The sequence below is a fragment of the Vicia villosa genome, linkage group LG6, assembly GCF_029867415.1.
Source record: "Vicia villosa cultivar HV-30 ecotype Madison, WI linkage group LG6, Vvil1.0, whole genome shotgun sequence".
NCBI classification, from domain to species: domain Eukaryota; kingdom Viridiplantae; phylum Streptophyta; class Magnoliopsida; order Fabales; family Fabaceae; genus Vicia; species Vicia villosa.
The window spans coordinates 151,806,840-151,819,786 of NC_081185.1; the positions used below are offsets into that span (position 1 = coordinate 151,806,840).

Sequence of the window (12,947 nt, forward strand, 5' to 3'; positions counted from 1 at the left end):
ACTGGCTCAAGAAATATCAAGGAACCCAATAGAATAAAATAGCATAGTGAATTGGCACAATGATGCCAAACAAAAAACAAAAAGATAAAAGGTAAAGAAAATGGAGAAATAACAACACTAAACAAACGTCGAGCAACGCCAAAAAGGAACAGAGATCCTCTCCATTTCTCAAAAGAAATGGAGAATACAATTATCAAAGTATTGTTATATAAATGTATATATTCTTAAAATGTGTGACATATAATTTATATAATTTGATTTGTATCTAATGAAAACATTAGGATGACATTCTCCATTTCTTTTGAAAAATAGAGAGGATCTCAACCCACCAAAAACGAGCACTTTCCCTGCTGGCACGAATACCACGAAGCACCATTTAACAAAAAATCAATTAGAATCCAACCGTCAAATCCACCATCAATAGACTAGAAGAACCACTAGTCACACTAAGACCAATGAACTTTCTGGAGTAGGTCAAACATCTTGTTCAGTTATTGGCTAAGACAAGAGATAGAATTTTGAAGCCAATTAGAGAAGGAAAGTGAGTTCAATGATAACTTGTGAAGAAACCAATTACAAAAAAATGCTCTTATCCTCCACCTCTCTCACAATGGTTGACGATCCACAAAATAACTTATCATTATGCAGTAACCAGATAGTCCACGCCATTGCATCTAAAAATCATGGAAAAATCTCCAATAAATATAACCCGGCCACGTAAAGAAAGAAAAATCTCAAAAGGACCATAGCTCACTAGGAAGAGCCATCTGAATTCCTAACCACCTAAAAATAATATACGAAACTCTACAAGTTAGATTACAAGGAATAAATAAATGAGAGGATAATTCAGGCCGCTTCCCACAAAAGATACAAGAGATGCCTTCTGGGTCAACAATGACCTTCCATGTGAAAAGGTTTTCCTTATACTAGAATTTTTCCTACAAAAGCTTCCTAGAAAAAATCATCACCTTAGAGGAGGCCCTACTATTCCAAATAATGGAATAATTGGATTCTCTCTAGATAGAAGGTTCTCATATGAAGAATACAAGTCAGATTTTGTAAGTAGATGCCATAGAGAACAAATCATCTTTGGTGTGTTTCTAGATCCACCTATCACTCTCCTTATTAAACTGAAGCCCTTGAAGGACCAAGAAGAAATCAAAGACCATAGATTATTCATGGAAAGCGAACGGTCTCCTCCAACCAAGGTCCCACGAAATCCTACCTTCTTCCCACCTTCTAATCTCATCCACATTGCCTTTTTCCTTTGGGAGATAGTGAAAAATCTATGAAACATTGTCTTAAGAGGGATACTCCATATCCAATGGTCTTCCCAAACAAATGTTTGAAGGCATGTCCCTACCTACTTAACAAATCCTACTTAAAACCAATTAAGAGGATCATCCTTTTTTAAATCAAGAAGGGATAGTCATTTCCACCAAGAGGAGGCGGAGCGAGACCCGCAAGGATGGACCTCCGCACAAAGAGGTGACGAAGGTAGTTGCCATACCTGGTAGAAATGATATCAACCCAAAGACCAGAAGCACCCGACAAAAGTCTTTGTTTATATTTAGGTAAGAGATCTAGATTAATTTTCCATATATTTCTAACACATAAGCTCTGATTCCTCTTAGACTTAGACATACCAAACCATCTCACCCAGGAAATCTTGAAACCTCCTTTCACACCTCCGTAAAGAAACATCCTCTGAATCCTAACTAAGTTCTTACAAACTTTCACAAGCATTTTTAAGAAGGAAAGGAAGAATAAAGGTGACAAAACACAAAAAGAGGGGTTGCATTATGTTAACTTTTTCTTCTTTTTCTCTTAAAAGCTCTTATCAGATTTTGAATACAAGGTCAGAAAAATTCATGTGTAAACAATATTTCTTGGAATAAAAAATACAGGAAATAATTTTTAAAAACTTAAAACAAATATTGGAATAATTCATTTTTGGTGTCATATTCTCGAAAATATAATTTCAATCCTTGAAACGAACGCACCCTAGTAGACACATGCAAAATATGATGAAATATACTCCGACAACAAAGATGACGAAATAAACTCTTCCCCTAACAAAAAATGAATCAGAGTTTTCCAAGTCTATCAATTGATTTCTCTCTCACTAAATGTGAAAATGGAGTATAGGGAAAATAACCTCTTAATAGCCATCGAAGAAGCTTCTTCGAGCCCATAAAAAGAATTTCCAGAATCGATTCCGTCAAAATAAAACCAAAAAATTTTCTTTTAAAGGGGTGGTTCAAGTATAAACACTTGGGGTTGTATTAATGACGAAGGCCTTGATACAAAAGAGGATTTAACTTATCGCCCCTTGAGTTGATCCTGGCACACCCTTTCCCCCCTAATTTTATAGCGCTTTTATATTAAAACTCTATTCTAAATACCAGAAATTTTGAAATTTATAGGTTGTTACAGGAAATTTTATGATATTACCGAAAGTTTTGCATAACTTTCCATTTTTATCGTGACAGATGAGAGATTATGCCTGCTCGTATACATAGGTGGAGCTAAGGTAAGAGGAAAACAATGTGATGTTAAGTCGCATGGAAAGGGAGACAAATACGACATTATATCTATATGCAATATAGTAACCCATATCTAGAATCATCATCCATTTATCAATACCTTGCATACTCAAGTGGTCTACTCGTAACGCATTCCTAACTGTAGAGAAAGTGTCATAGAACAACTTGGAAAACAGTTGAGAGTGTTGATGAACTTGATCATCTAACTGCGTTTGTATTAAAGGCATGACTCCCCGTCTCATCCAAATAAAGCTACAATAGAACAGAAACCACAATTTCCATCGTCACCAACATCAATAATGTCATCAATGTATGGATGTAAGAAAGCATGAAATTGTGACAAGTAAAGATGTTTTGAAGATTTGGTGGACGGTTGGCTACCAATCAACATACTTGATAGTTGACTTTCTATTGGTTTTGTGCATGATCTCTTCGTAGTCTGACTTCCCTGCGAGCCCTCTGCATACTCCACTTGCTAGGATCGTGATGCACGTCATTCTCTTGACTCTTTCTACTTTTCTTAACACCCTTCTTCGGGAAACAGTCTCAAAGTGCTTGAAGTGCTTCGGCAAACTCATCTTTTGTATTTGAATATGTGATGTTGTTCCATAAATTGGTGACATGTTCTTGTCTTACTGATTTAACACTCTTTACATTTCATACTAACGTTTTTTGAAATATGGAACGAACACAACAAATGAGTTGCATTTGAGAACCCAAATTCCATGGCATTCGTCAATGCAAGTTCTTGGTCCGTCACCACAACCTTCAGTAGCAATTTCTCAGCAGAGAATAACTCTCTGAGCTTCTCTAGTGTCCATGTGAAATTCTCCTCCCTTTCATGTTCCAAAGCCAAGGCAACTGAAAATGTCAACTTCATTGATGTAATACTAACAATCTCAAGCAGTGGTATCTGGTACCTGCACGCTCATAATGCACATCATCAAACTCAACTCAATATCTACAATATATATCAAGATGCGCAATCAAAAGTTCTTATCTATTTGTAGTGTATGTGCAATAAAAGATCAACACTAAATAAAAGATATTCAACAACTTCACATAATTAGGATGTGTCCAAAAGATGTCAGTTATACCATCAGAGTCATCCGTATTTATAGTCCAGCACATGTATTTTTTTTTATGAATAAGGCTCAACAATATCTGAATTCCTGTCAATGGACCTCTCTTTCGCGTTTTGTATGTTGCTTTAGCTTTATACACCTGGGTAACACTCATGAGGTTTTCTAGATCTTTGTCTTTTAAAGCAGCAACTATATACCTTGGAGCCATATTGTACTTCGTCGTGTCATTCACAAACTATCTTTTATGATCTTTTAGACGACCCAACATGTCATGGCCTTCCAAATCCTCAAATAGTTTATGATTGTGCATCTCGCACCTAACCATCACCTTTCAACTGATACCACTTGGAACCGATATCATCCTAAAAGGACATTTGACTTTCATACTATACTTGCCTTCTAAAGAATTATTGCTTTCAGATGCATTCATTATTTTGTAATTTCCTCCTCTCTCACAACCCATAATCAATTTATCCTTCCTCCATGACATTCTATTAGCAGAATTAGAACAAATAGAGACAACAATAATACCATGTCGTTTATCAGTAGCATGTCCTCATTCTAAAACTTCAGATTGAAATTTAAATATCTGTCAATTACAATTAAAGTATCAGTTTCATAAAGATGGTAAAACTATTAAAAATATAATTTATTGCATAGAAAACATACGACATTCATGGTGAAGAACTCCGTAAATTATGAATAGAAATCTGTAGAAGAAAAAGTTGGTTCTGAACCACACAAGTAAAGAATTTTATCTGCAACTATATCAAAAAAAAAATAGTGTTTACAAAAATTTTGGTATATCGGAAATTATGAAATTCCTGGTAGATTTTGTTACTACCCAAAAATTTCAAAAATTGCCGGTATGTTTCTTTGATTTTCTAGCACAATATCTGATTTTCTAAAATTTCCAATAAATTGGCTTCGAAAATTTTGAAATTCACACATAATTTTAATTAAGAACGTGAAACGAATACCAAAAATTTCGTTTGAACTGCATGTCTATATTAAAATAAATTAACAAATGTATATTTTTTAAGGTAAATATTAACAAAAGTAATTTTGTCAATACGAAAAAAAGAGAGAGGTGTCAGATTTAATTTAAGGAGTAACATATGGATTTCTCGATACAAAAGCATCCGTTTGACTCATCAAAGTTGAAGAACTAAACACATGTTTTTTTTTTTTTTTTTACAATTTCTTTGTAGACCTCCATGGGTGAAAACCCCTGCTGAAAATCCCAAAATACCCTTCGGACATGCATCTCCGAAAACACAAAAAAAATGGGATTTTGGTTAATTCAGAGATGCATCTCTGAAAACACCCAAAAAAAATTGGAATTTTGGTTAATTCGGATATGCATATCCGAAAAACCCCAAAAAATTGTCAGAGATTTTTTCGTGTATATGCATATCCGAAAAAATCCTTAAAAAATTGAAAAATTTGGGATATTGATTAATTCGGATATGCATATCCCAATTAACCAAAATCTAAAACTATAATACTTTAAAATTGATATAATTTATAAGTTATGAATACTAATAATGATAATTATATTGTTCATTACTTTTTGATAAATTTCATATTAATAATTACTAAGTTATAACTAATACGCAACAATTATGATTATATAAAAAATAAATACATTAATAATTATTCAACAAAAATTTAAAATAAAAGAGATCAAGTAAGAATAAAATTATTTACTATGTTATTCATATTTTAATATAAATTTTGAATTACATAGCTTTTTAAAATAATAAATAAAAATCACAAATATAAAAATTATTTTAATAACTAATTATGATAAAAAAATCATTTTTCATTTAGTTTAAAAAAATTACAAAAAAATTTTGTCTTAATTTTATTTAGTGAATAAATTATATATTTAATTTTATATAATTCAAAATTTACTTATAAAATATAATAAGAATATTTTTCATTTATATAAGTTAGTAAAATAATTTTTATTTTTAAAATTATTTTGGAAATTTTGTTTATAAAATAAATTTTTTTAAATATAAATTTTTTTTTGAAAATTAGTTTATGAAATAATTTTTTTATGTATCATAAAAAATAATAAATAAATAGTAAAAAATATCTTTATTATTATCAATTTTATATATATATATATATATATATATATATATATATATATATATATATATATATATATATAAGGTAAAGTGTTGATTTAAATAATTATTAGGTTAATATTATTATTATATTTGGATTATAATGATATATATTTAATACTATATTTTAATTAATACAATTAATTATATTATTAATTGTATTGATTCACCTTCATTTTAATTTTTTAATAAATATTGAGTTGTTTCGAATATGTATTTTTTCTAAAAAAATTGACTTCGGATATTTTTTCTAAAAAATTGGTGTCTTTGGATATGCACATCCGAAATATCTTTTTTTTCAAAAAAATGTGCCTTCAGAATTGCACTTCCAAAATATAAGAGTATTTATGAAATTTCGCCACTGATTTTTAAGAAGCCATGGAAATTTATAAAAAAAATTGTTTTTTTTCTTTTCTTTTTTATTTCACAATGGGCTTTTCCACCATGAAAAGATGTTAGTCCCAAACAAAATTGATTCTCCAATAAGCTTAGAGGAGAAAGTATGTGGTGGTACATTTCGTAAATTAAAAGAGGGAGAGGCTTGGCAGTTGGCTCAAACTACCTAGAAGAATGGCTCAACTTGTCACATGCAATTGAGTATCCACGTGTCGTCACCCAAATGGATAGTAATCAAAAGGAGCAGACACGCTGCATGGAGAACCGCCCGCGTGACAGGCGCGTGTTATCAACCAAATTGTTCGAAGCATTTACGTAGTAGTAGTAAGCATGTGGCATGTGATTACTATGCAACCTTGACCAAACATTTTGTTTTTAATAGGCAGAGAAATTGATTAATATGAAAACACCAACTAGCATGAGACATATGTGAGTGTTATGTGGTCTATTTTTTGAAGTAAAAGAAGATTCAAAGCCGTTGCCCTTTTTTACCAATTATTATGGTCTTTTTATCTAAAAAAATTACTTTTAACAAATTTAATAAATTTGACAAGAATAATATTATTATTCTTAAACATTTTTTATACCAATTAGTAACAAACTCGTGCATACGCACGTGTTTTGGTTGCGCGCATTAGGATATGCCATTTATTTTAAATAAAATGTTAAAAAAGAAAAAAATATTTAGGTAAATAATTGATTATTTTGTATATAAAAATATTTATATCAATAATAAATTTTTTCCCGTATACCATTTTTGGATAAAAATATTTGATCATAAATACTATTTCTTATATATATATAAATATTTATATCAATAATAGATTTTTTTTCCGTATACAGACCGTTAAATTTTATGGATTTATTTTAATTAATTATTAAATAAAATATAATTATAATATCAATTATTATTTTATTAGATAAAATGAATAATATATTGGGCTTAATTGTTGAATGACCTGTGATGGGTTGGGTCATTCTTTTGGTTAGCCGAGAGGTCCCTTCCCTCATCTGGTGGTTATATATTTTGGCTATCTCATTAGGTCAGATATCAAGCCGTCGTACCATCAGATAGAGGACACAGTAGTATTCTCAGTTTATTGTTTCTGTAAACATGTTTATTGCAATCTTTTATTATAATGTATCGTACAATTATATCTATGATTTGGTTATACGATTCATATTCCATCAATTGATATCAGAGCCTTAGGATAGATATATTGTACAACTATTTTAATGTCTGTGATCATTAAAATTGCATATGGTTTATTATGTCTTTGTTGTGTGGTAGGATAAATACAATTTTTTTCTTTCATAAAACCCATAAAATCAAATCGATTGTTTAGAAGCGATTTAAATAAAAGAAAGAAAAAAAAAGAATAGAATGAATTTGGTGTCTGTGATTGTCCGAATAATATACTTAAACCTTTTTCATTCAAATTTCATTGAGAACTAGTGTTTTTTCTTTTTTTGGGTTAAAAACCTTAAATTCTCGATTTCAAAGATCGATTATCGATTTTTGAAATAAACATGTGGAATCATTCTGTTTTTTGAATAACGATGAAAATTGATATAACCTTATTATTTTGCGTTGAGAATTGAATGAAATAATTTGGATCTTAAAGCGGGTCATATGACCTGTTTTTCTGCAAACCGGGTGAAGGAGATGAACCTCCCCTCTCACCTTGCTCACTCGCGCTGAAGGTGCGTGTGTTTCAATTATTCAAGTTATATGTTTCAATGATTCAAATTATTTTTTTTATAAAATAATCATTACAGGCTGCATTGATTCTTTCCAATTATTTAAGTTATATTTAGAAAACAATAATAACATGCTGGTAGTGCTGCATTCCATGCCGTTACGATATCCCCTTTCACGTAAATACAACTTGATGCATCAGTTTTTTTATCACTATTTACATAACAGTTATTATGTATAATTGAAAATAATCATAATAATAACATAAATTATTATATTTGTTAAGAATAAATATTGTTGATTTGTATGATTATAATATCACCTATCGTGAGTATAATTATATAAATTTTGTGTAATAATAACATAGTTAATTTGTTGGCAATAATAATTATTCATATTAATAATAATTATATCCTATCGATATATATTATTGATATGAATTTTAAATAAATAAAATTATTAGTAGTTATGATCTGTATTATATTAATATTAATAATAATTATATCCTATCGATATATTATTATTAGTGTAATTTTGTTATGGTACAAAATACTGTTGATAATTTATGCTTATTTTATCATGTTTAGATATCCTATCGATATTAAAATTTTGATAATATAAGTTTCTGTTTATTATTGTATTTCTGATATAAGATCATAATGAGCCAGAGTTTAATAGGGAAATGTTTGGCTGGTATATATGGAATCATTTTCTATATTACATAATTGTTCACTTAATGATTCCTTATGAGGACTGGAAAGTGTCTCTCGACCTTTATGAGGACCAATTATGAGGACTGGAAAGAGTCTCTCGACCTTTATCTTGTTATAGCCAACCTTGACTTGGCTCTAAGAACTGAAAAACCTGGCGCTATTACTGATGAGTCTACTGAAGCTCAGAGGACTTTTTATGAAAAATGGGAGCACTCTAATAGAGCGTGCCTTAAGGTGATATCTTACACTATGGAAAAATCTATAAGACAAAGCATACCAAAAAGTGAGAGTGCAAAAGATTACTTAAAGTTTGTTGGTGAGAAGTTCACTCGTTTTGATAAGGCTAAGAAGTGTGAGTATCTCTCTTTGTTTGACAAAACTAAGTATGATGGTGTTAGTGGTGTGCGTGAGCATATTATGAAGTTGACCCACTATTATAATAAGCTGAAAACTCTCAAAGTTGAAATTGGTGAAAGTACTCTAATTTGGAGGGTTCTTGAGTCTCTACCTCCCCAATTTGATGTTATGAGGACCTCATATAATACCCAGAAAATTGAATGGACAGTGGATGAGATGATAGCCATAGTAACTCAAGAGGAAGATTCTATGAAAAATGCAAAAGCTCAAAGTGTTTAGTTTGTCGCTTCTACCTCAGGAACAAAGGATTTCAAGAAAATTTTCCGCAAGGGAAAACATCATTTCGATGATAAGAAAGGAAAAAGGACAACACAACATATGGAGCCTAGGGATAAGTCTTTTAAGAGGAAATTCTTTAAGGGAGAGTGCAAGTACTGCAAGAAGTATGGACATAAGGCCGATGATTGTTTTATCTTGAAGAAGAAACTTGAAAAGCAAGGTACACTCCTAGCTCTAGCTTGTTTTGAGTCAAATATAGTAGATGTTGAAGGATAGAAAAACACTTAGAAAGGGGGGGATTGAATAAGTGTGACTTTAAATCTTGGACGATAAAAATAAATTGCACAATTATTTTTATCCTGGTTCGCTGTTAACGAAGCTACTCCAGTCCACCCCCGCAGAGATGATTTACCTCAACCTGAGGATTTAATCCACTAATCGCACGGATTACAATGGTTTTCCACTTAGTCCACGACTAAGTCTTCTAGAGTATTCTGATCACAACTTGATCACTCCAGGAACAACTGCTTAGACAACTTCTAAGACTTTTCTAGAGTCTACTGATCAACCTGATCACTCTAGTTACAAACTGCTCAGCCAACTGCTAAGACTTCCTAGAGTATACTGATCACACGATCACTCTAGTTCCTTACAACTTAATGTAATCTATTCAAGAGTTTACAAATGCTTCTTAAAAGCGATAATCACAACTGTGATATTTCTCTTAACGTTTAAGCTTAATCTCACTAAGATATTACAACAGCAATGTAGTGAGTTGATGAAGATTCTGAGCTTTGATTGAATAGCGTTTCAGCAAGTTTGATATTCACAGAATAGATGTAGAAATTGGTAACCTTGCTTCTCATCAGAACTTCATATTTATAGGCGTTGAGAAGATGACCGTTGAGTGCATTTAATGCTTTGCGTGTTCCGTACAGCATTGCATTTAATGTTATACGCTTTTGTCAACTACCTCGAGCCTTGTTCACGCTGTGTCTACTGACGTAGCCTTTAGTAGCTTTTAACGTTCCTTTTGTCAGTCAGCGTAGCTTGCCACTTGTACTTTCTTCTGATCTGATGTTTGTGAATACAACGTTTGAATATCATCAGAGTCAAACAGCTTGGTGCATAGCATCTTCTGATCTTCTGACCTTGAAGTGCTTCTGTTGCGTGATACCATCTTCTGATCTTCAGTGCTTCTGATCTCATGTTCTTCTGATGCTTCCATAGACCCATGTTCTGATTCTGCTTCGACCATCTTCTGATGTCTTGCCAGACCATGTTCTGATGTTGCATGCTGAACCATTTGAGACACAACTTCTGAGCGCTGAATTATGCGTACTCTTTATATATATTTCCTGAAAGGGAAATTGCATTGGATTAGAGTACCATATTATCTTAAGCAAAATTCATATTATTGTTATCATCAAAACTAAGATAATTGATAAGAACAAATCTTGTTCTAACAATCTCCCCCTTTTTGATGATGACAAAAACATATATAAATGATATGAATTTGCGATCAGAAAGAGTAGACGGCAAAAGACAAATTACACAGCTATAGCATAAGCATATGAATATGTCTCCCCCTGAGATTAACAATCTCCCCCTGAGATAAATAATCTCCCCCTGAAATAAATACTCGAAGAACTTTGATAAAAGACTTCCCTGATTATTTCGGTAGAGACGATCATATAAGCTTCTGCCTTCAGAGAATTCATAGCTTCTGACTTCTGCTTCCATTGGACAGCTTCAGAACTTGAACTTCTTTAGATCCTTAGAACACTCACAGCTTCTGATTCCTGCTTCCATCGTGGACAGCTTCAGAACTTGAATTTCTTTGATCTTCAGAACATTCACAGCTTCTGACTTCTGCTTCCATTCAGGACAGCTTCAGAACTTGAATTTCTTTGATCTTCAGAACATTCACAGCTTCTGATTTCTGCTTCCATTCAGGACAGCTTCAGAACTTGAGTTTTCTGGATCTTTTAGAACATTCACATCTTCTGATTTCTGCTTCCCTCGGATAGCTTCAGAACTTTGAATGTCTACCAACATCACTTCATGCTAGATTTGTATCAGAACATTGTTGAATGTACCAGAGCATCATCAGAGCATCTCTACATCCTGAAATGTTACAGAACAAAAACTAAACGACAAAAGTCAGCATGAACGAGTTAGAACATAAAATGTATGTTTGAACACATTATATGTATCAGAGCCATATAGGCTGAAATAATGTATCAGAGCAAATAATGTATCAGAGCCATAACATTATATGTATCAGAGCAAATAGAATTTTGTCAGAACAGGATAGACAATGATATTCAAATTCTATTATCAGTGCTTCTGATTCATTCTTCTTTCTTGCTTCTGATCTCTGAAGCTTGACAGCACTCAGCTTGCTTCAGTTTCCAAGAGCTTATTCCTTTTACAGAATAACGCTTCTTATGGTTTTGCTTCTAGTGTTTGCTTCTGAAGATTCACTTCACTTCTCTGTACCTGCAAAACACTTAAACCATATAGAACTTGCAGTTCTTGTTAGTGAATGTGTGGGAGCCTCTTTACCCAGCAACTGATAGATTTAATCAAATCATTTATCATTTATCTTCTCCCCCTTTTTGTCATAACATCAAAAAGAATATTTAAAAAGATTCAGATGCATAAAACGACAAATAGAATCACTGGAATGTAAAACACAAAGAAACTTTTCATTGATAATCAAGAAAGGTTTACAAGACAGGAATGCAGGAAAACAGATGCAACAAGGAAAGGAAACTACAAAGACCAAAAGACTAAGATCCTAGCCTACGCAAAATCCGCGCCAGAACATCATGAATCCCGTCAGTGCTTGTAGCTTGCCTTGTCATGAAGGAACGAAACTCAGCATTGGCTGCTTCTTGCGCGTCCAAACGAGAAGCCAGCATAGCTTGATTCTGATGAAGAGTTTCCAAGGTCTCCATCAGAGCTGAGGTTTCACCAGAAGAAGAAGCACCAGTATTTCTGCCCAGAGGGACAGCAATCTCAGCAGGGTGATCTTCTGGAAGATCTTCAGCTTGTGCATATTCCATTTCCTCATCTGAGTCTGACTCAGAAGGAGCCTTGGCATATTCCGGTTCAGGCAGCTCAGAAGTTCCATCTTCCAATGCTTGAAGAATAGCTGCTAGGTTTGTTGGAGGAGTAGGACCAGCAACTTCAGCACGATAAACCACTACTGGAAAGACCATGAGAGGTGCTTTTTCAGAAGGGTTCATTCTGAACCAGTTGAACAGCCACTGAAAATCTCCAGTCAGCACAGGAAACCATGGTCTCCACACCACGATGTCTCTGCAGAGATTTTCTTCTTCCAACTCATCTGCTGGTATCTTCCTTTCAAGAACACTTCTGTTCCTGATGAGATGGTGATGGCTGCTCTCACCAACTTCCAACCGGAGACCACGAACACCAGGAGCTTCAGACATAATCCTTCTCTGAGTGTCTGTAGCCTTATCCAGAAAATCCTGACGAAAGGTATTCCAGAGGTTGTTTGTAGCATACTCATCCAGATGATTAAGGTGAGCAGCACCTAGAATCTCCAACCAGCCATTTACATCAGCATGTAAAAGCTCCAGATATGTTTGAGTGGTAGGGGTTGGAGGGTTGACAGTGAACCTTGAGTCGGGAAGAACAACACTATAGGGATTAGGTGTTCTGGTGGGAAAAGGGTATGAGAGGGATGAAGAAATATCTGATGG

The 12,947-nt window shown here is 33.0% G+C and overlaps 1 protein-coding gene across 1 annotated transcript; it reads left to right on the forward strand.

Moving 5' to 3' along the window:
• The first annotated feature begins 8,640 nt into the window (after positions 1–8,640).
• Positions 8,641–9,213, forward strand: LOC131615004 (uncharacterized). Its single transcript, XM_058886526.1, has one exon. The coding sequence runs from the start codon at positions 8,641–8,643 to the stop codon at positions 9,211–9,213; it is 573 nt and encodes a 190-aa protein (XP_058742509.1).
• Positions 9,214–12,947: the final 3,734 nt, after the last annotated feature.